The sequence below is a fragment of the Anolis sagrei genome, chromosome 2 (assembly GCF_037176765.1).
Source record: "Anolis sagrei isolate rAnoSag1 chromosome 2, rAnoSag1.mat, whole genome shotgun sequence".
Lineage (NCBI taxonomy): Eukaryota > Metazoa > Chordata > Lepidosauria > Squamata > Dactyloidae > Anolis > Anolis sagrei.
Window position 1 is genome coordinate 138,288,198 of NC_090022.1, and position 24,846 is coordinate 138,313,043.

General features: G+C 38.2%; 1 protein-coding gene across 4 annotated transcripts in view; it reads right to left on the reverse strand.

Moving 5' to 3' along the window:
• Positions 1 to 2,123: 2,123 nt before the first annotated feature.
• The window catches only part of RNF41 (ring finger protein 41), a 30,570-nt gene continuing 7,847 nt past the window's right edge, over positions 2,124 to 24,846 (reverse strand). The window contains exons 1-7 of one of the 4 annotated variants that reach the window (XM_067463902.1): positions 18,719 to 18,868; positions 18,423 to 18,514; positions 16,424 to 16,536; positions 9,556 to 9,827; positions 8,789 to 8,924; positions 6,628 to 6,731; positions 2,124 to 5,249 (exon numbers count right to left, since the gene is read on the reverse strand). In XM_067463902.1, coding sequence (XP_067320003.1) covers positions 4,898 to 5,249; positions 6,628 to 6,731; positions 8,789 to 8,924; positions 9,556 to 9,827; positions 16,424 to 16,513 — 954 coding nt within the window. In that variant the 5' untranslated portion in view covers positions 16,514 to 16,536; positions 18,423 to 18,514; positions 18,719 to 18,868 and the 3' untranslated portion in view covers positions 2,124 to 4,897. Of the gene's footprint in view, positions 5,250 to 6,627; positions 6,732 to 8,788; positions 8,925 to 9,555; positions 9,828 to 16,423; positions 16,537 to 18,422; positions 18,515 to 18,718; positions 18,869 to 24,846 lie in introns of those variants that run through there. The other 3 variants (XM_060764096.2, XM_060764095.2, XM_067463903.1) reach the window with 3 other exon arrangements.

A 24,846-nucleotide genomic window follows, 5' to 3' on the forward strand; every position in this document is an offset into this window, starting at 1 on the left:
CGCCATATTTCAGTCCTTCCCAAGTCCCACCAGCAGGCCCTTGGCCACAGTTTAGGAAGTTGAATTTATCAGTAGTAAGATCAATGTTCCCTAAACTTGGATTTTATTTATTGTAAATTCTAATGCCTGAGTTTATCGCCATCAACCAATTGGCAGGAAAGTTACCTGGTTTGGGTAGTGATTTCCCAGATATACAAACAGCTTGATGCAAGATATGAGACAAGATTGTGGAATGGCACTGAAATAAGAAAAGTTGATGTCACAGGTACACCCTTATTTTTTGTATCCTTTTTACCCAGAAATGGGATTTGATAAAATGCTCCCAGTATTCACGTTTTAATTGAGAACACAAGTGTGCTTTCTAAAATCAGGCTTAGAGGGAAATGACTTAAGCAACGCACTAGCTTCTGAAACTTAGCTATTTGTCCTCTCTACTGGCTTAACCTTGATCTTTCCGATTATTACAATTTAGCCTCTCCATTTCATAAAGTGTTGGTTTTATGACATATCTTTTATTTCCCATTTTTATTATAAAAGATGGGAAGGGAGTTTTGCAGAGTTAACGGAACATCCTGTTAGCAACAATACAAGAGTTATGTCCACACCAGTTTTTAAAATCGAAATGGACTTGTATTGGCATAGGTAAAGCAGTGCTACTCAAAGTGGTTGCCCCTGGAGTAGTTATGAACCCTGGTTAAGTTTCCAGGAGTGAAAGGACCTCTTGACCTCAATAGCAACACAATTGTTACTTACCATTCCCTGGTACAATGGAAAATCATTGTTTGTCCTTTACATCAGATAACCCAAGATTATAGGTGCAGACAGTAAATCCAGTTGGTTTTGCTATAAATAAGTTGGGGGGGGGGGGAGAAAACTATTTTGTATATTTTATAGACACTAAATAAAACTCACCAAAAATGGCTTGCCAGAAAGGTTTCTTGTGAGGAATCCAACCCTGCTCTTTCCCCTTTGGATTTTGGGCACAAATACAGCCTGTCAGCAAGTTTAGACAGAACTGAGATATATTAATAGAATCGTATGAGTTGGAAGAGACCATATGGGCCATTCGGCTAACCCTCTGCCATGCAGGAAAAGCACAATCAAAGCACACCCAACGGATGGTCATACAGCCTCTATTTAAAAACGCCTGGGGAAGAAGCCTCCACCACACTCCGAGGTAGCTCTTCTAGCCTTCAGATGGAATTTCCTTTCCTGTAATTTGAACCCATTGCTCCAAGTCCTTGTCTCCAGGGAAGCAGAAAAAAGATTACTCCATGTGATATCCTTTCAAATACTTAAACATGGTGATCATGCCTTTTCTCAACCTTCTCTTCTGCAGGCTAAACAAACCTAGCTCTTTTAAGACACTCTTCATAGGGCATGGTCTCCAGACCTTTAATCGTTTTAGTTGGCCTCCTCTGGACACGTTCCAGCTTCCAGGAAGAGAAAAACAGGTCAAAACATTAGAGCAGAAAGCTGATATTCTAGGTAGAATTCATTCAGTATCTATTTGCTAAACTCACTCAAGATCAACTAAAAGATTTAAGTATAGCAAACAGTGGCAGATAAGTGGTGCTCCATGTGTAGCAAACCTAATGTTTCTTTGTAATAGCAGGGCCTCTTTCTTTTAATGCACCATGTTTTAAATCTTTCGAAATGGATTAGCACTTTCCCATCTGCCTAAATTATATTTTAGTTATAAGGCCTTTTATCACTAGCTAAGGATAACCCTTTCTCACGTCCTTTTGTATCTATTGAAATTCTTAGACTTGGGGTAAGTAAAGGCAAGATAGGTCAAATTTCATCGTGTATTGGTGGAAACCAACCCATCACTCTGATCTAGAATTAATCTGAATCCCCTGTGCCTACCCCCCCCCCCACCCACCCACCCCAAATTTGGAAGACTAGGGAAGAACATGGCAAGCAAAATTTGGTAAAACACAGGCTAAACTGTGGCATGACATCCACCATGAATATCTACAGGTATATTTTACTCCTACTGTGTTACTGAGGAACCACATTAACTGCTGGAAGAGGTTACTGCAAAAAATAACTAAGCAGCTTTGTTAACTTTTCATGCAGGATGCAATGTGTTACAGAATCTGAAGAAAGCATGTAAAAGATTCAGGAAAAAGGCAATTTATTAGTGCAGTCAATGCAATTGAAACAGCAAAACACAAAATGCAGTCAGCAACTTGCATACTGGCAGTAGACATGACAAATCCTATGGTATACTTTAGAGCACAGGAAGAGTGACAGCAACACATCAAGGGGGAAAACAAAGTCTGAAGAGATGCAGCTAGCTCAAGATGCAGTTGTTAGGTTGGATTTAGCAGCTTTTTTTTTTTCAAATTCCTGAGCAACAGGGACTCAACTGAAAATTACTTCCAGCCAGAAGATCCCCTTTCAAAACCTGTCATATCACTGACAAGAATATGAGCACAACTCATTCCATCCCTAAAACTGATCTAGCTTTTGAAGCATGTTCCTGGTGTTCCTGGTGGTTTGGAAACATGACTTACAAAACGGACATAAACTGCAAAGTTACTTTAAGCAGCTTGCATTGTTACAAATGTGAAAGCTGAAGTACCATTATAAACAATACTGGAGACAAACAGTTTGTAAAGAAAAAATTATTAACAAGGAGATGGGCTGAAGGAGAGAAGCATAGAGCAGTGTGCTAGCACAGACTGAGAGCAAAGGAAGACTATGGCTGATACAGTTGAGTTGAAAAGCAACACCTAAACCTACTTGAACAGGTTTACAAAATGGTAAAGGCCACCAAACTGAATGACTGCTGCAGATTTAGAGACTCCAAAGCACAAGCATTTCCCACAGAATGGAACTTGAAACAGCATCTGCCTGGTGAATAGTTGAGTTCATAAGCAAAGCTAAGCTGCATTAATCATGCACTTTATTCATGGGAATGATGGACGTTTTGTGAGAGCAATGGAAATTCTTATTAGGTGAGTGACATTTATGAACTACACCTTCCTACTATGCCCTCATTTTCCCTTTCAGAAAACAGACCAAGTTGCTGGCTATCAATTGCTGTGAGAATTGTATTTCGATAAATATAGTTCCTCCGCAGTTGGGTCATCATGTAGGACTAGGCTACTCATGACACATATAATACATGATTGGATAAGCATTTCTCTCAAATTGTGCATTTTGCTGCATTTATCCATAGTATGGCAGCAGTAGTAGCATTCCCCAGGCAGCCATTACTTTGGCTGATAGGTTTCCAGGATGTCTCTTTGTCACAGAGATTTTGAAAATGCAATGTCTGTGAAACAGTGGAAATTCTAGACAGGAGACACTACAATTGCTCTGGTCAACTACTATGCAGATCCCGTGCGTTAAAGCATTAACAGCAACTATTTCAGCATGAATAATATTCAAAAGGAAATTGAAGTTTGTTTTGAAGTTTCTGCCTAATGATGTCCAGGGTGTCAAAATAAATGAAAGCTACCCAGAAGGGACTATACTGTCAATGTTTTGGTCAGAGCAAGTCAAACTGCTCCTTTTATTGATGCATTTATTCCTTGCACCACCAACTCCAGCACAAATGTTTAAAGCAAGATATATTTAAAGCAACACAAATGAATACGGGTTGCTGTGTAAAAAGACTGCAAAATAAATTAAATCTGACAGGTCAACTAAACTTGGTCTTGAAGACATTCCTGGCCACTGTATTTTAAAAAAATACAAGGGAAACATACAAAGACAAAAGTAGTACAAAAATACTGAACACAATCATCAAGATGTCAAAAAAAAATATTACACACAGATTTATCAAAAAGTCAACATAAAAGGACAAAGACATTTTCATCCAGGCTGATGTTCTTTTTCTGTTTTCTTTGCAAGGTTGTTAAAGTTGAGACAACCATAAATGGCACACACAATTCAGAGGAGCCTGTATTGGATCAGACTGAGTGAAGGTGTCTGCTTGAAGGCTTGCATCCTGTGATATAGGCATCATCAGCGGCATCATCAGCGGCACTTCAAGGATACAAGGAAGAAGATGATATCTGGCCTTTGTGATGAGAACTTCATTTAATTTGGCGGTGGCAGCAATGGGACAGTCAAAAGGTGCTGCCTCTTGCTGAAAACCACAGCCTCTGAAAAGGCAGGCCTGTCTCCTGTGTAAGGCCACGCATCCCACACTAGTTGCAGATATGGTCTTCATTACAGGTTAGGCTTATTTGGCTCCATCACACCTTGTATGCCAAAACATCACTACTGGTACTGTGTATTTTATTTGGCATTACTTGCACCACTAGTTTGGCATCTGCCTTCTCGTGTTTGTACTCTTACATCTCTTACTCCATTTCTCCCTCCCACCACAAAGGCTGCAGAATTGTGCCTCAGAGGTACTATGTGGAAAGTCTGATCCTAGTGGCCACAATGGAAAAGTGTGCAGCCTGCTCAGAAATACCTTAAAGAATAACAACGGAAGCCCGATGAGGAGAGCTGGGAAAAAGTATTCAGGGCAAACTTTCAGTTCTGGCATTTTTAAAAGTCAAAATCCATATGCCCTTCTTACCCTAGAACTAAAACCAAGCCACCCGGGCCACTTCAGTCATATCAGGAAATCAAACATTTCTTATGGCAGAAGCCCACTGCTCTTTCAGGAGCACAGAGGAATTTCTTGTGCTTTTATGCAGATACTTGGAAATGTGTGTCAACACAAGACCAGGAGTAACTTATCACAAAGGGGAAGGAATGCAGCATGGCATTTTGCATAAGTTGCTGGGCACCTGCCCAGTATAATTAGTAAGTGGTGTTTTAATCAACATAAAGAATAATGCCCTGATGCAGCACACCGGGGGGCAGGATCATTGGGCTTCGACACAGTAAATATTTCCTTTCAAGCAAAGTCTTTCAAGCCAAGTCTTTAGATTTCTTCCACTCCGTGTGCAAATATCATCACCAGGCCTGGCTCCAGCACCATCTCCTCACCCATGTGCTGGTTCTCACAGGCCATCACTACCACAGCCTGCTTGCCTGGGATACGTTTGGCCACATAGTTTTCATAATAGCGGCGGTTCATCTGGCGAGTTTCTAGGGTGGCCAGGCCCTGTGGCCAGTTCCGTTCATGAGCATTTTCAATCAGTTCATTGATGATAGATGTTGGGCAGCCACTTTCCACCAATGAACGCTTGATTACAGCCTGAAGTACAGCATCTGGTGTAGAGATCATACCACCCCATCGCGTCACCCGGGCTGGCTGCAAGGAGTTCACCCATCTAGAAGTAAATTAAGAAAGAAATCAATCAGTGGTGAAGACTGTGAATGAGTGTTATGTTTTTCAGTAAGTCACGTCATCTCATGGCACTATCATGTATGCTGGTACACAAGGAAACCCAGACTATTGCTAATCTAACCCGTAATCTTGAATATTCTCTCTCACATGTAATAACATTGTTGGCCAACTGTCAGATTTATTTAGATCAGCAGTGGCAGCTATGAGTGGAGGGACAGCATTCCACCAAAAGCCATACTGCGATTGCCGGGGGGGGGGGGGGGGGCACATCTTTCCATCAAAATGTTGGTGTTGTGGCATGTATGCACCTGTACATACGAAAGTAAAACAACAGCTTTAAATAACCCAGATAGTAGAGGCATTTAATCCTATTTTCCTAATAAAAATCTGCATACATATATTTATGCAAGCTAGTCCTGCTTTCTCTAATAGCAATGTCATAGTTATTTCATGGCTGCAATTAAAAGATAAGATAATGATCTTAAACACTTAATGAGCCTGTGTTTCCATATTAAATGGGGCCCACAGAATATTGTGTTCAAATAGCCAGGAAAGTCTCATTTACAATACATTCATGATATTTTCATTCCCTGAAAGATCTGTCATACAAAATTAGCTATATTATTTCTAGAGGTGTATAAGAGCTTGCTTCCAGTTTGGGCCTAGATTTTGAAGACACCTAGAATAGTAAGACAGCTAGAATAGTAATGGGAACAGGGAGAGATGTGTATACTGTATGTGTGTACGCACCCACACAAATAAATCAAGATAGTATCTGCTCAAAGCATTTTAAGTATCCACCTCTCTTCAGCTTATTGCTCCTTTGCGTTTTGACCGCCCAGGTAGCAATCAAGTTGTTTATAACAACTTAAGAATCTAAGAAAATCTAAATGTGCTTTATGAATATTTAAATTCATATTCAAGGGTTGTTGAGTTACTGCAGTATGCTACAAAACACTTGCAAACACTGCTTGTGTCTGAAGTATTCATAATTATGTAGCAAGGTCATTAGTTCTTTAAAAATCAATATATATGTTTACAACACCTTCTATTTAAGCTCAAAATCTATTATTTTCCTTAATGAAAATGTGTATAGGGAGGGATGGACACATCTTCCTTTACAAAAATAACTTTTAGTCATTAAAAATGTCATGCCACCCACTCTTCAAATTGTTTTATCCACAGAAGCAAATCTGTATTCCCAAAATAAGATCCTCCTATGAGATGACGCTAGTGATTCTTCCTCCACAGACTCTTCAAATTATTTCCCAGCAAGGTTACCTTGGCTGATACTTGCTCTGGCCATGACTGAATTTTCACTATGTTACCTCACCTAACATAGCCAGGAATACTGCACTTACTCTAGGATTTCATTATATTCAATAGTCTCTTCCAAATTCTGTAGGTTGGGGTTGACGCTACGTATTGCTCGCATGTATGCTTTCAACAGCTGGATGTCTCGTTTCTGTAAGAACCAGAATACAGGTAGATTAAGCAAAAGAGAAGGGAAACATAAAAGAAATCCAAGAATGGAATGCAGAAACAAATGCTTAGATAAACTCCTCAAGCTTTGCAATTCTGAAAGTAAATACTAATTTCAACAAAGAAAACTGAATATGGTGGAAATAAGCAAACATACAGCAACTCTAGCCAGCAAAGCAACTGATGAAAGATCATGGAAGTTGCAGTCCAAAACTCTCAGAGGACCAAAGCTGCCCATCCCAGTTGAAAAAGTTACAGCATTTCTTTTTTCCAGTGTAAAGTTGCACAGTGAGTAATGATCTAATAGGGCGCAAAACTAGCAGTTACTAGCTCTATATATAAAACTATAAAACTAGCAGTCATTAGCTCTTCATCATAGTGAACAACCAGAGGCTTTTGGAAAGTTTGTTAGTATGGCGTGAAGGGGATGCCTCCTACCTGCTTTTAGTCACTCATTTCCTGACCTTTAGCCATTTCTTCCAGTCATACAACTTTGGAAGATGCAGTAAGGCTCTCAGAACAAGTCTAGTCCTACATCACATTTACCCTTATCGTCTCTCCTGATCTGTTCTTTCCTCAATGTCTGCTTGCTTCAGCCTCTCTGGCTTCCCATCACTACTTCCCTCTCTTCACAGCAAGTCCCCTTCTTAAGACTCTATTGCTTATGACTCATTTCCCCATCTTTCTTTAACACTGTTAGACCTCGGGCTCTGGGCCTTGCTTTTCCTTGAAGGTCTCTGTGCCTTGTTCCTGGTTCATTTGGTGAGCCATCCTCAGGCTTCCTTGTCTTGTTAGTTTCCTATCTCCTGAGATAACTCTCAGTTTGTATACCTGATCAGCACAGCACTTATTGCTCCTTAAGACACAGTATGAGATCTTCATTCCAACTAGATCAGCTACTCAGAAGAGAGTGCCTGAGAAAGTTTCACAGAACTCCCATCCACAAGTAATTTTGCTAAAAGAATATGGTAAGCATCAGTGCTATAGGTATTGCTCATTCATACCCAACTTTACCTCTGAAGTTGGTAGTGGGGGGAGCACAGCACAAGACAGGGAGTCAAGTTTGACTGAGAAACATGTATGCACTCTAAAGAGTATTATATTACATTGGCTAATATAAATGCAGAGGCCTCACTGCTGAAACAGCAGGGAAGCAATTCACTTTGCACAGTACACAGTAACTGAATCCCTTTCTGTGCATCACTCTGCAGTACAGGACTGCATTCATGAAGATGATTATGTAGTTATACAGTTAGCGCAAAACTCAGCAGAAAGATTGCTGATTGGGGTACCAAACCCATGATATAAAACTAATTGGCACTAACTGCCAATTCACTCTTGGTCTGAATTCAAATTACTAGTGATGACACTCAAAGCCCAAAATGGCTTGGGACTTTAGATACCTGAAAAGCACTTCACCCTACATATTACTGCCCAGCTTCTGCTATAGGTACATCCTCTGTGTCCCAACAATGGGTGCAAAATGAAGAGTGGGTGCAAAATGCAGGAGTAGGTCTTTTTAGCTGTGACATCCCACTTGCAGAATGCCAACTACTTGAAAGCCCAACTAGTGCCAGTCTTCATTTCTTTCCAGTGCCATGTCAGGACATAGCCTTTTATTAAACATCATTGGTATCTAGTTTATTTTCAAGCATGTTCAAAAAACATCCTCTTTTAGTCTTTTAAAGCAGCTTTTAACTTGTTGAATTGTTAGTTATGTTTTTATCTTGGTTATTCCTTGATTTTAATCTGAAAGTTTAAATTGCTTATATTGTTTTATCTGTTTGCCATCCTGAGATCTCATGACCGAGAGGAAGGATAAACGTAATTTAATAAAAATTAAGTAAAAGTTCAGACCTCAAGATGCATTCAAGGAATGTACAGCGTCTGGGAAGTTTAAGTAGTACAGCAAGATATTTAAAACAGAGCAATTCTGAAGCTGTCTAGTAAAAACTTCAAGTTCTTCTCAGGGGGAAGGGGGTTGTGTCTTTAAAATCTAGCCAGTCAGATGTGTGGAAGAACAACAAATGAAGTAAGTACCTGCTCTGCCAGCTGGTGTTTATGCTCTGCTGATGTCTTCTCCAGCTCAGCTATCCTTGTTTGTTGCTGCTGTACCACTGACCTCAAGTGTTTGATGCAGTTATGATTCGGTAGCTCATCTTTGGGCATTTCCAAGCTGCACAAAAGTAGTAACAGAGACTAGTGAGAAAGAAGCACAATCCAAGTTTAAACTCTGTACTGGACATCTACAAAAGAGCGCTGAAGCAAGAAGCTATGCTCTAAGCAAACTGGGAGTGAATTTAGTTGTCTAAGTTACTGGATGCCAATGCTGTGCAACTGAATTACACATCACGCATCATAAAAGCCATCTCCCATTAAGCTTTGACCAGGTGGACCACACAGCTGCTGTCTCACTTATTATTCTTTCTAGATCACACAGGAAGGTGAAATGCAGTTTATATGAACAGGGTTTGGAACATCTGGCTTATGGGAGGTTCTCTTCGGACTGCTTCTCTGCTACAAAAAGTTATTATGGTCAGAGGGAAAAAAATATTCCCTTTTCTCTTTCCCACTACAATGAAAAAGACCCAAAAGGAGCATTTAATGCCTAACTGGAGCACTGAGGTGAGGACATTTCATGAGAGGGATTACTACTAGGACAGGAAGGGTTAATCCTTCCTGATACTTTCCTTGATAAATCACCCCTCAATGCAATTAAGCTTTAGTCCCAGCCTTAGACCAAGCAATGAATTATGATAATTCAATGGTGCCTTGGGTCAGAACTATCTACATTTGACAGTACTCACCCACATCCCTGTTCACATGTCACAGGCCGCTTTGGATTGTGTTCGCAGTCATTGAGGTGAGACATTAGGTTGTCTAGCCGTACTACAGCAGTACAACCAAAAACAGCATTGTCACATGTGATTTGCAGCTTAGACAGCATATTACGCATGATCCGGGGAACTGGACGCAGATGAGCCACAGTCACAACACTCCGATCCACAGGACAAGTCTGTTGTTGAGAGAACCACTGGGTGATACAGGCATTGCAGAAAGCATGCTCACAGTGAGGAGCCTGTGTAGAGAACAAAGTAAGGCATGCCAATTAAGATTACAAAAGGTTCATGTTACTGGATTGCTGTCTCTGGACACGTGGGCTCTTAATCTTTTTTCCATGCAGACTCTTTCTCCAAGCACTTTTTCAAGACCAAGAAGACCTGGAAGCGGGACAGAACACTTCAACCAATTAGTTTAGTCAATTGAAGTAGCAGTGGCAGATCATGATATTAGCCCACTATACAAAATTCTGAAGAAGCAATGCGGAAGATTTAATTAAAATTTCTGAAAATAACCTTCCACAATTCTTTAGCTACAGGAGAGAGAAACCTTTCTACTTGACATCAACTGTATTATAGATCAATGTTGGCCATTCCCACTCTTATGCTTTAAGGAATCTCATGGAAAACAGGTCAACGAAACAACCTGAAGGGCTTAAATTCAAAGAAGTATGATTTTGTACAATCTATCAGTATGGTAGTATATCTTCCAATTCCCCAAAGTGTCTTCCATTATCTCCAGGTAAAAAGTTTCAATATACTTTTCAATTTAAACAAAAATGTACTGCATTTGAACTACAGGAACACCATTTGCAGAAAAGGCAGAATAAGTTTGGGTTACAAGATCCTCATCTCCTTGGTAAGATGAAAAAGAATCAGTATGAAACCAAGTGATTGCATTGCTGCTATAATACAGCGATATTGTATCTGAAGATATAACAATAACTGTTCCTCAAACCTTTACAAAAATAGTTTGCAATTAATTATTAACAGAGCTCATATTTTGAGCCGAATAAGGGAATGGCCAGCAAAGTTGTCTTTGCTCACTGACCCATTCCCATGTGGGCAGAAATAAAGGCAAAAGACAAGTCGTTCATGTACACACACACACAATGTCCAAACCAACAGAAGATTTTGCTGAAAATTTCTTTTTTTAAAATATCCAAGATGTTGACTCCAGGACCTGCCCTAATATTAGTCTGACCAGGCTTTGAGTATCATGAAAGGACAACAAATTGTAAAGTATTTAATATATTACAGCATTTTCATTGGTAGAAAGGGTGTCAGGGAGCTGTGATATTTCTTCCATGTGCCAAAGGGTGAAACGTCAGGAGAGAATGCTTCTGGGACATGTCCATACAGCCCAGAAAACTCACAGCAACCCAACATAGATGAAGTTTTGATATTAATGATTTAGGAGTGTATATTTTTTGCTGCTCTACATTGGAAAGCCAAAATATCTTGGGCTGTTCCTGGACTTTTGCCATAAGTAAAGTATGCCAAATGTAAGCAAGTAGCAAAAGGCCCAGAGTGCAGTGGGGATGTCAAGCAAAGGATTCACAATGGGAAGGAAGTTAAAGAATGAGTAGCAGTGGATAATAAAAGAAGGGGTTGTCCTTGTGGCTGAAATCAATGTGAGGGTGAAATTAAACCACCAGCTGCAGTTATGTATACTGCTTGCAATATTAAGGTCAAATTATCACTGTGAAGGACAGAGCATTTTAGCTGTGTTCTATGAAATGCAGTGTTCTATTTATCAAGTAATTGGGTTGCTGTGAGTTTTCTGGGCTGTATAGCCATGTTCTAGAAGCATTCTCTCCTGATGTTTTGCCCACATCTATGGCAGGCATCCTCAGAGGTTGTGAGACTATGTTTTTGTATCAAGTAATTCTATCAAAGTAAATACTCCATTGCCTACTTTTCCATGGATTAAATTGTAATTCATCAGCTCATTTATAGCATATTTGTTAAAGAACTTTACTTCTCTCCAAAAGAAAAGAGAAGATACACATGAAAGTGTTGCTGAAAGAATTCCGAAAAAGGCACATTATTAAATTAAACATACAAATACATGAAAACGTTATCTATTCACTTTCAGATGTCCACTGAGCTATCTAGGAAAAATCTGGTTGTTTTTTTTGTTTTTTTGTGATCACAGAGGTCAAAGATGTCACTTCAATTGATACATTATTCAAGTTTATTTGTAAGAAAAATTGAAAATTATTTTAAATCCTAAAAACATTCTGTCATCTTTGCAAAGGATGCAACAATGCAAAGCATTATTGCTTAAGGCAAAAGAGCTGACAAAAATTACCATTATTATCTCAGTCTCTGGCAACCAAACACTCTTAGTGACACCAGGAAACAAATGTCTTGTGAGAATCAAGTGAATAGGATTAATGCTTTGTGTGTATACGTGCCTTCAAGTTACTTATTGATTGATGGAAGGCACAGTACTAGTTGTATACTTCTGCAACAAGCAAGTAACATATTTAGGGGAGCCTAACCATATTTGTTTCATTTGGTGCCTACCTATAAATCCAGGTGACTTCTAAGCAAGCTATTGAGTCCTCAGTTGTAAGATTTTTTCCAATGTTAAAGTTCTGCAGGACAGAAAAATGCCTCAACCACAGAAGTATTAACGAATACAGAATCAAAGAGAAAAATGGGGCCACATTAGGTGGAATATTTGTTTTGAATAGGCATAAGCCCTCCTTTGAAAAATATAAAACAAGGTAACCAATGTAATTTCTGTGCCTTAAAAGTCTCTGTGAACAGCACAGCAGAATCTCTATAACATTGTTAATTCCTCTTCAAAAGCAAATGCTATAAAATGCCTACCTTGTAATTCTAGTTCTTTGTGAACCCTGCAACAAAACATGACTCTCAGAGACTTAAATGGGCTATCTGACTAGACGAGGGTTAAAACAATGAAACATTAACTATTTCATTTACTGTCACTTCAACCACCTTTTGCAATAGGTTATTATATTCCTCAATTACATATGAAATTAGGGGAAGTTAGGGGAATATATGGAGCTCCATATATTGTAGTTTTCAAAACAGGCTGAACTGAAAGTAAAGAAATTAATCTGAAGGAGAAAGAAATTTAAAAAATGTAGACTAATACAGTAGTTCATAAAGACTGGAACATGATCTGGATTTTGAAAGTGTGTGCTTACACACTGTTTAATCCCAAATCTTTTCCATGAATTGAAGCCAGTATAATTGATTACACATGCAAACATATGAATATATATGTTTAAATGCTAACATAAGCTAGCAATCTGTTTGGTAGGAGGAAGGCCCTCCATGGAAACCATTGACCTTCAGTGTGTGAGCAAGCCCGTCCTGGATAAAAAAAAATCTCCATAGTACAGCAATTCCTGAATCAGCACAGAAATGTGACTGAGAGATCTGAAAACATGCTTGGAAGAGGAGTGGGGCAAGAGAAAGCCTCCTATAAGCAAAAAAAGTATCCAAACAGTGAAGAGAATGGCTCCTGCATCTCTGCATGAATCATTGTTCTAGTCTTGCCTCTTTCTGGCCAGCTTCTGCTGAGGGCAGTCATTTCTGTCCTCTTGACACCATTGTCATTATGTCCAACACAGTAGCAAATTAGAAATAGCCCATCTATAGAGGTCATGTTCTTTGAGCCTACCTCCTAGTCAGGAGACATGCTCACAAAAAAGAACATACACAAAGTCCTGTATATATCTTATATTTTAACTGCTTGTGTTTTGCAGCATTGTTATATAGTTTTGCAATGGCCTTTGACCAAAAGTAATAAACTGGCATTACATGTGACACATAGACAATTCTTATCTATCATCATTATAAACCTAATGAAGAATTAGGTGTGCTCCAAATGTTGAATTCAGAAGAAAGAAAGAAACATTTATTAGGCTTTTTGTAGGATACAGTACTACCCTATCTTCTTACATAGCCGAAGTCCTAAACCCAGCATGTAACATTCTGTTGAAATGCAGGTACATTGAAATTGTTGGCTGAGATTGCTAACAAGTGACTGGGGCTGGGGAATAACTGTTGGGTAAAGTGAAGCTTTCAGAAATAATTCTCAGGAAGCTAAAAGAGCCCAACACTTTCAGTCTGCTTCTTTCTCCATTCTGCAAAGCCCAAGATATTTCAGTGGCATATCCACACTGGTAGCTGAGTAGCATATGTGGCATATCGTTGTATAAACCAATACCACAGTGCCTAAAATGTGAAGTACTGTATATTCTAATGCAGTTTTGAAGGTATCACTTTGAGTTCAAACACAAGGCAGCCAATAGGAGTGGAGTACTTACTGAACACAGCGGCCTATCTTGTTAAGTTACAATGTTTCTAGTTTAATCAGAAAAACTAATTAGCATTGAGATTCTTTGTACATATAACAAACACTGCTACCTCTTGAACAATTTACATAAATGGCTGTAACACCGAGGTCATAGCTAGCACACCAATGTATTTTGCCAACAGGCAGGAAGCACCACTACAATTTGAAGGGTATGTTTTATAGGTCAACATGATTAGTTATCAAGCAAAAGGATTTCTTGGTTGTGAAAAAAGAATGTAACCTGGGAGCCATGCTGAGCTACACTGAGGGTTTCATCTTCTGAAGTCTCTTCTAGCAGATCTTCTAGCTTGTGTAATATTTTTTACTTCATTCAGGTATTTGTTTCTTGGGTTTGTAAATATTCTGCTGCCCATTTAAAAGTAAATATATCCATTTTTTAAATCTATATGCTAACTATACCAAACACATAATTTTGAAATTCAAAATGAGATAAAGGTCTAAATAAAGAGACACAGTTTCCTTGGGGAATGTGAGAAAATCCATGTGTTCAAATGGGCAGAAAGTAAGCCACATCACACGTAAGAAATATTTCTTGGTTCTACATGCAGATGTTATATAAGGAGAAAAACTAGGATAAGAATAGTCCCTGTCTGTTCCCTGTGCAAAAATGAGTTTATGCTCTATCACTTTCAGCTTATCAAGCAACAGAAGCTTTTTTCCTCTAAAAAGAGTGACAGCTCCCTATATAAGTAAAACTTGAAGGTCCACCCTTCGTTTTGGACAAAACTTCATTGCAAGTCATGGTTTTGAACTCTTTTTCACTGTTATCTACCTTTCAAATACATTTCCCAGAAGAATTTCTGTCACCAAATGATTTTTCATACATGAGCAATTAATATAGCACTCAAAAACGTACTACTCAGCTTAAATTCAGTGTTTTCCAAGGATACTTTCCCATTAGAAAAATCAATCTTTTACCTATCCAATTTTAGCTGCATAAAGAACTTATTCTACTAATAATAAATGAACTATTAGGGACTTAGGGCCCCCCGGTGATGCTGACTGCTGAACTTGCTGACCGAAAGGTTGGTGGTTCAAATCTGGGGAACGGAGTGAGCTCCTGCTGTTAGGCCCAGCTTCTGCCAACTCAGCAGTTTGAAAACATGCAAGTGTGAGTACATCAATAGGTACTGCTTCTGCAGGAAGGTAATGGCCTTCCATGCAGTCATGCCAGCTACATGACCTAGGAGATGTCTACAGACAAAACCGGCTCTTCGGCTTAGAAATGGAGATGAGCACCAATCCGCAGAGTGGAATATGACTACACTTAATGCCAGGGGAAACCTTTATCTTTACTTAGGAACTTAGCAGTGACTTCATACGTTACAAGATTGCTATACGAACACATATGTATTCACATGTGAAAATCATACATTGTCACTGCCTGAATATGCTTCCTAGAACATATACACATAGTGAAAAATGATATATATGGCTATAGCATACAACTACGTACAAATTGCACCAAATATCTGTTTCTCACAGGAATCTTGCAATTGTTTCATAGAATAGGAAACTGACCTGACATTTGTCAGAATAGCACTGCTTTCTGATTATGAATGGGTGACTAGACAAAATTCTACAGCATTAGCTTGTTTATGATCTTCTAATAGATGCTCTCATGCACCTAATAACTAGGAAAACTGATTCCCATGTTTAAAACTAACCACAATTTTGCATCATAATGGTGAATGTCTAAAATTTTCTTAATTTAGAAACTCCTTTTAGCCAATGTGTTCCTGTTCTAAGAATGTTAGGAAATGTTATTACACATTGTACAAAAACTAAAAAAAACATTTTGAAGATGTACCCATTACCTATATAAATTATTTATAAAGTATAAACTGAGAATCCAGAAGCTACGTATAATATATATATATTACAGTGAGATCTATCTATATCTGTAAAAAAACAACCCCACCCTCAAACCTGCTCAATACAAACTGGATCACACATGTGTATAAAGTGCTCACATATGCAGCTCTAGATTCCTGCAGCCCTAGAAATTCCCAAAAGGGATTACTGCAGATATTAAGAGAAACTGTGTCCTTTGATCATTGATATTAAGCTTCTCGTGAAGTGTTCTGTTTTAGTTTTCAAAAGCTTTGCATCAACTTTTATGACCCTTTAAGAAAGCAAATTGACTATCTACATGAAAAGTAGTCATTGATTAACATATGCTATAAAGATATCCCCAAGCTCTCAAATACCATGATGTTTAGCAGACTCCAATGGAATAATTTTTAAATGCATTTTAAATGTGCTTCTTTGGCTAAATCCATGCAGGTCAGACTGGATTACTGTAATAAAACTTAGCTTTAAAAGAAACAAACTTCTTAAACTAACATACACTTTGCTCAGCTGCATGACTAAGAAAAAATATTTTTAAAAGATATACCATAGAAAATTTCCACCAAACACAAAAAAAAAAAAAACACCTTCAAGAAACTTTTTAGGCTGATCTCAAACACCTACCTGCACTGGCTCCTCCAAGACCCCACTGCAGATGGGGCATATCAGATCTTCATCAACATCCCCTTGAAAACGTGCTACATCATACCCCATTTCTCATCACTGATGCCAAAACCCTGGAAAAAGCAGGAAGCAGAAAAACAATAAAAAGCTGAGCTAAGACATTTGCATTCTTGCCACAAGAGACCGGTACATTCAGAGTTCTGCTTCTGTGGAGTCAGTTAAAAGCCATTCTTCTGGCAATGCTAACCCGATATGGCTGCATTTTAACTCAGAGATTCACAGACAAAGGTCCAAGTCCCTGAAGAGCAGGGTGTGGTACAGAAGAGAGGAGAGCGTTTGACTTGGCCCCATTTCTGTGTGCTGAATTACTGTATTTTACTTGCCTGCTAACATCAAATTAGATACTTCCCTCCACAGTGTTATTACTCATCTCTTCACTTGCATTTTTTTAAATTTACACACCTCATTTTTTCCATTTTTGCAGAACTTGCATATTAGTTATAACAAGAAATACTCAGACTTCATTCCAGGTTACAGAGGGGACAGGATATCTCGCTAACCAGAACAGTGCTGGGGATTCAATGTAAAGTTAGCAAGTGTGTAAGCCTCACTGAAAAACACAGGCAAAGAGTGATCAAATAATTGCTGCATTAGATAAGATAACTCACCCCTAATGGAGATGCACAAGCTGCCCTCACGAGACTAATAAGAAAGCTACACCATGCTCAAAGCAGAAAACATCATCTTTTCTACTAAAAATAGACTACTGTGTGCAAAGAACCAAAAGTGACAGTTCACTGAGTTTTACACAATGACATTTACCCAGCTTGGAAACAAGACATATGCCTTATCCAAAGCAGACTATTGCTCTATTTAGCTTAGGAATTGCTTAGATTTACATCCAGCATTCTAGAAATGACTCTGTCTAAACTCAGTCTCAAAATACCACATCTGAACCCGAACCCCTTTATACAAAAAACATGGGTTCTGACACTGAGGTCTTTCTTGTTAACCACATATTAAAGAAACTTAGGTGCATGATCTAACTAAAGGCATTTTCATATGTCTAAGATACTGAAGTTAATTCACAGCACAAAACATTGATTTCCCTTCAGAGTTGATGAGAAAACACAAGATTCTGTCTGATCATACTCCATAAACTGTTGTGAGCCTTCAAAAATGGGATGCTCCACACACATCTCCATCTCCCACAACCCATACATGCTTAACTTTGTGGCCCATGAGTACTGAGCTCAACTGCAACCTATTCCATAGTCTGTGAATTAACTTCAATACATTAGAAATAGAAAAATGCTTTTAGTTAGGTCATGCACCTTGATAGAGACAAAATACAAATCGCTAAGATATGGGCTACAGTCTATTAAGTTAATGACAGTCCTTAAGGGAAACTTCTTGCCAACAACAGAATAGAATCAACTATCCAGCTTCAACCAAGGCTACTTTACTTGAATTGCAGAATCCCTGAGTACTTCAATAACAACTTTTGATAATTTCTGCTCACTCGGGGACTACCTTTTAGCAAAAGAGCTGCAGGACAGATTACATTGTGCTCTGTCTTACAAGTCATCTTGATGGATATATCTACAACTGTGTGAATTATGACATCAAAGGAGTAGAGAAAACTGACTAACTTTTATTTGCAAAATGCAGTCCTATTGGGCAAGCTGGTTCAGTTTTAAGATTCTAAACTAGATATTCCCAAATCTAGTCTTTTAGATGTTTCGCACTACAACTCCCAGAAGTCTCAGTTGCCTTGGCCAATGATCACAGATTCTGGGAGCTAAACCCTAAAACACATAGAAGACCAGAATTTGGGGACATTGTTCTAAACCAACATCATACCCTATCACAATAGCACAACAAAGCAAAGCATACCATTAGAAAGTAAACTGGGCATAAAACATACAGCACTTTCCAGATGAGAATATAATAAAATCGTGTTAGAGATAGGGAAAGAAGGCAAAGAGAGGTGACTTACCCAAGACCAGAAAGCAGATGGCAAAAGTAGTCCACATTATCAATTTAGCAGCATTATCACCAGTTTAATTTGCCTCTCGTAGTAACGCACTGCTAATAATCAGATATAAAAAGTTCAGTCTGTGCATGAATGGACATTGTTTGTATTGGATGTTTGGACTAAGAAGGAACATTTCTAATGGCTATAGCTACAAGGCTTGCTGTTTGATTATCAAGTCAAGCCTTTCAGCACTTCCTACTACATATCTCTGTTTATCACACATAGCACACTGATAAATATGAGCCCTGAGAGCTCACCTTGAATGGGCAATAGAGAAAAGGGCTACACAAAACAGCAGATAATCGAGCTCTGGAATATACTACTCATCATTAAGCAATATATTCTGGCCAGGACAATTGGTCTGGAAAGCAGGCAGCCTTGTCCAAATGATTAGATGACTTTTTTTTTTACTGCAAGACAGTGAAAAGTTAAAATGACAATTAAAATCTGTTCAACATTAGACTTAGCTTTCCAACCATAAAGAGTTACAAGGATTGCCTTACAACCCAAAATCTGGTCCTTAGAGTTCTTAAAGCCAACTAAAATGGGTGCAATGAAATTATTACTGCCAGGGGATTAACGTATCAACAATATCCTCATTTCCTCTCACAAGCCTTGGATACTAAGAACACAGGTAGTATCTTATCTAGACAGTTCTGAATGTAAGGTTTTGTAGAAAGCAAGTAATGTGTTGCCACTACAGCAGACACAAGAACAGCACTTGCAAATCTGGACATCACTGGCCTAGAAAAAGATATCTGCTTCCAACACTCATTAAATCTATTGCCAAAAATGATATTCTGAATGTACATCAGATGCAAGACAATGCCTGCTTCACCAAAACTAGAAGCACAGTTTAGTTTTGAGTAGATCAACAGGAAACATAAAGCTATAAAAAAAACACAGAGAAAATCTACCCTCTTAAATTCTCAAATAAACTGACACTGAGAAAAATGGGACATTCTTCAAATACTAACAAAAAAAAAACTCATTGATTTTACATACTATGTTTCCTTCTTCTGAAATCTGCAGGCTCTAATGACTCAATGAGCATTACAAAGACACAGAAATAGATTCTATTATAGGGTGAATGACTGTTACCCTCCAGGTCTTTTCAATCTATAACTCCCACAGCCAATGATAACACACTGTGGGAGTTGCAGCTTCAAAACATTACAGGAAGACCTACATTAACTTTCTACAGAAAGAAAGTGATTGTTTAAAATAGCAAAACAAGGAATTCCCTTATTAGTTCCAAAAAATATTTTTCAGGTTTTATTCCGAGCTTCATAGAAGATTCAATCATGCAACCCCCAAAGAAATAGTGCTTTGTTCTATTTTTAATAAGAGAATCTAACACTGGGATGATTATATGAATCCTAAATTAGAATGTATAGAGAAATTTAAGACAATCCAATAACTATCCTCCTGGCTTAGCTGTGTCCTAGGTTTACTAGTGAAAACCAGAGGAACAACAGAGTACAATGTGATGCATACTAAAAAGCAGTGGGAGTCCAAGTGGCACAAACAATACAAAACAAGAGAAACAAGTGTTGGATCAATTAAGTTTTGGGCTTTGAGGAAATCGATGTGAAAACCCTGATGGATGCCAGATAAAACACCTGGAAAGTTGCATTTTATCTGAAAAAACAAATCAAAGCTACTGACAACTGCTGCTTCTGGACATCTAGATATACTGCAAAATACTGAATGGTTTTCACATTAGAATGCACCCCATACAGACATTTTAAATAATGAAAACACCTGTCTAATTTTTCTGTACCCCGCACCAAGATTTCTGAATATAGAATAGGAAATAAATGTTTTAATAAATCAATATAGCTGCACTGAATCATCATCATACAAAAGATAGATTTTTTAGTTCACTGTTCCATGAATGAAGTCAACCTCAGTTTTACAAAAATGTGCTATATGTGTTGCATGTTATTGTAAAGTAGTACAGATAGGCTGCTATAGATTGTAAAATACAGATCACATTCAGAGCGATATTTTCAAAGCTCATTTATCCCTACTTTTTGTTGTCTGAAGCATATCTGAAATGCTTCAAGTACCTAATAATGTAGCATGGACCCTACTCCCCAACTTAAAGTGATTCACTCTTTCCTGGCATGACAGGCTTCAATATAATTTGATACTGCATATTGTCTAATAAGGAATTTAACAAAAACTTGTATTAACTTATATGGAACATATATTGCAATTCAGCAAAAGAAATATGTTAATGCTATTAGAAGAAATTAATCTCTTGATTTTAACACAGAAAAAATATTCTTCCCCAAACCATGAACAATTTGGCATAGCTTGGGCCACACTTATAGTTAAACTACCCCCACAAATGGTATTGTATTTCTCTGTTCTCTATAGTCAAGTTTAATCATGCGACTGCAATCACCTTGCAGTAACTAATGCAATTTAATGCTGGTGCAGCTTTTTGAAGCCTTTTAAATTCTATTTTCATGCCAACAATAGGAGAGAGAGGGATTAAAGAGCTACAATTAAAAACCACAGTCTACTTATAAGTGCAGGGATGCGGGATTATCATCTGAAATACTCATGTTCCCTGAATCTTCAAATAACTGCACTGTCAGTAACTTTAAATTCTAAAGGAAGAGTAGTGATTTGCTTGATCTTGTTAGACACTACAACACTATCGTAGGAGCCGACAGTTTGCAGACTGATGGTGATTTCACTGCATTAGGAAAAAGCTTGTAAGATAATATGATCAACATTCTGACCATATTAAAAGAACGGTTTTTTAAAGTCTAAAGGGGAAAAAAAACTCTTTTGGAACAGCTCTTTAGAAGTCAGACCTCTACAAATAGGAAGGTGCTGGCATCCATGAATACATGCCAAACCCATGATTCCCAAACCCTGATACTCCAGGCGCTTTGAACTTCAATAGTCGGCATTGGTTAATTGTCTCCCAGCCACTCAAGTTCAGATGGGATATAGTGCCTTCTAGGAGGAGGCTACAACCAGTTAATATTAGAAAACAGCCTGCCACAGATCTTCAACTACCTGAGAACATACATTTATTCTTCACATCACTATACTACAGACCAACATTCATACTCTGAAGTGCTAGGAAGAGATGACCTTGTTCAACTTGAGAACAAATCAGTAGAACAAGATGCAGAATAAAACAGCAATTCAACGAATACGCTGGACATGAGCAATTCTTATTCCATATATACATTGTCCACTGTATAACAATGCTTTCCTCATACTTTGATAAACTGACTCAATGCTGTGGAGTCCTGTGATCTGTACTTTAGTGAGGCGCCAGCAATCTCTTGCACAAAAGACTAAAGACCTTGTAAAACTACAACTCCCATGATGCCATAGCATGGACCCATGCCAGATAAAGTGACGTCAAACTGAATTAATTTTACAGTGTAGCTGCACCTCCAAAACATAGACAACATTATTTATGTATTCAAACATTATCTTTTATAAAGTAACAGTATGATTTATTCCCAAGCAGACAAGCATTCATCATTCAGTAGGTCCAGTCCACAATATCATGTCTGGAATGCAATAACAACACTTAGTTTAAACGTGGTCAATATTAAAAATCATTTCAAAATAAGATCACAGAAAGGTATATTCACCCCTGAAAATAAACTAATTTAAATAGTATAATCTTAATTGATGGTCTAGATTTAACACAAATAGAAATCACCTTAAAAGATTAGAACTGCTAGATGACCAATCTTGTGGCTAATTGCTTCCCAAGCAACAACAGAGCAGAATAATAGTTTATTCTACAAAAATAAATGCTCTCTAAGCAGAAAATCTCTTCCAAACATGAACTAGTCTCAGGTTCATTGTTGACAGCGAACATTTTTCATTACTTATTATCTACTTCCTCCATACTAAAAGTGAAGCCTGAGTCTTAATTTGCATTCTATTTGAAACAGAATTAATCCAGCAAAACTAAGTGGGGAATGTTGATTACATGTTTACTCATGAAAGCTTTAGCTCATCTTAAATGCACGTTGTAAAAACAGGTTATTTCTCTCTCTCAAGAAAAATATTGTTATTGAAAGCAAAAACCAGGAGGTCATTTTCTGAACAAATGAGAATTCATTTTAGTATTTCAGCAATCAAAATATTATTTACACAGTGACAAGAAGATTATTGCTGAAGAAAAAGCTTTGTTTTCTAAAACATCATGCTTCTAAACTAATTATGACACCCAAGTTGAAGACTTCAGAAGCTGGAAGGCAAACGAGCCTCTAACAGAAAAGGTAGTTCATCACTGCAAGCCTCTCTGCTTGAGGTTCTTTAAATATTATATATATAAACATATAGACATTAGACATAAGCATTCCCCAACCATCTGTTCTTATTTATATGCCTGTCCATTTCCAGGTACTATTCAAAATGCTGTTTTTGACTTATAAAGCTCTATATAGGTCAGGACAGGTTATCTGAGGGATTGTTTCTTCCTTACAAAATAGCCCATACTTTGAAACCTACTGGGGAGGTTTGTTTCTTTGTCCCACCAGTTTCTGAAGGGAATGTGAGAGGGCCTTTTCAGTGTCTGCCCTCCTATTCTGGAATTCCCTTCCCAGAGAAGCTAAATTGGCATTATTCCTGCTTTCTTTTCCCAGACAATAACGACTCTTCTGTTTAGATAGGCATTAACTATATTCAAGCAAACTATTGTACTGTATCTTGACAACAATAAAGGTTGTGTATAAGATCATCCTAAATTATATATGTTTTAATTTTTTGACTGATTAATCTTGTTTTAATTTTTGTATAAAGAAGAAGAACAACAACAACAAGAAGAAGAAGAACAAGAACAACAACAACTTTATTTTTCTACCCCGCCTCCATCTCCCCAAGGGGACTCGGGGCGGCTTACATGGGGCCAAGCCCAGGCAACATACAGATTAAAAGCAAGGCAACAGCAAATTACAAATTAAAATAGCACAAACAGCATAACAGTAATAAACAAGTATCAAGCAACAGCAAACCGATTTTGGAGGGGGAAGGAGGCCAACATATGAATTGATTAAAGGGTAAATAGTTCAATAAGGTGGATAAGAACATAAATGGCACAGGAGATATCATGGAAACAGAGCAATTAAACAGGATTAGGATCTTCTCAATTTAACTTACATATATGAATAATGATGTAATATAGGAATTCAGGTTAAATGGTGAAAAAAGATCATGGTACAATCATTTGTCATAGGGGTCATCAGTTGAAGGCACAACGGAACATCCACGTCTTTAATTCCTTACGAAATGTGGCTAGGGAAGGTGCCTGCCTAATCTCCCTAGGGAGGGAATTCCAAAAACGGAGGGCCACCACCAAGAATGCCCTCTCCCTCGTCCCCACCAACCGCGCCTGAGATGGGGGCAGGAGCGAAAGAAGGGCGTCCCCAGAAGATCTTAAGGACCGTCTGGGCTCGTAGGGGAGAAGGCAGTCACGTAGATAGGCAGGTCCTGAACCGTTTAGAGCTTTATAGGTGATAACCTGTACCTTGAATTGGCACCGAAAACTTATCGGCAGCCAGTGGAGCTGTTTAAACAGGGGGGTTTATTGGTAAACATAGATGTTTACCAATACATTTTTCAATTTGTTGTAGGTTGCTTCAAGTCCCCTTAAGCACTTTACTATCCCTGACCCTGTTTGAAGAAAGGGAAGTCAAGCTGAGGCAGGCAGTGAAAATGTTGGCACCTATGAGGCCTGGAGATGTGATAATGTTGGCAAAAATTATGGGTTTACCAATTTCAACCATCCAATTAGTTCCACAGGGAAGATATGATGGCAAGAGTCTACAGAGTCTTCTAATTCTGTATTAGATGGCCACAGGTAGGAAGAAACATTATGCAGTAAACTTGGCTGTACCAATTCTGAAAGCATTTCATACATCTTTTCACCAGCAGCATATTTCAAAGTAGTTCACTTTTCTACTTGTCGACATTCTTCATTATATCATATCTGTGCTCAAAAATATGGTGCGGATGAACCATGTCTTTAGTATTCAATTATGAATCTTTACAACTGAATATCTTGAGCAGTTCTTTCATGCCTGTCCTTCCAAATCTAATCCCTGCTTTCTGAACTACAGTTCCCATGCTGATTGATGAACAAACCGAGGTACAGAAAACCTGTTAACTACGATATCTTAATGTCTTCATCATCATTACTTTTAAAGTTATGCAGATTTTTGTGGCCATTATTTCCCCTTTTTAATATTCCTTCTTTCTTAACATTTATCAATCATTCTTCCAGATCTTTGCAATCTTCTGCTTTGAGTAGGGTCTTATCTGCATGTCTCAAAAATATGCAATGCAGAAAAACCAGTGCTGCTTGGTAGCCAACAAGTGAATGTAACTAGAATGT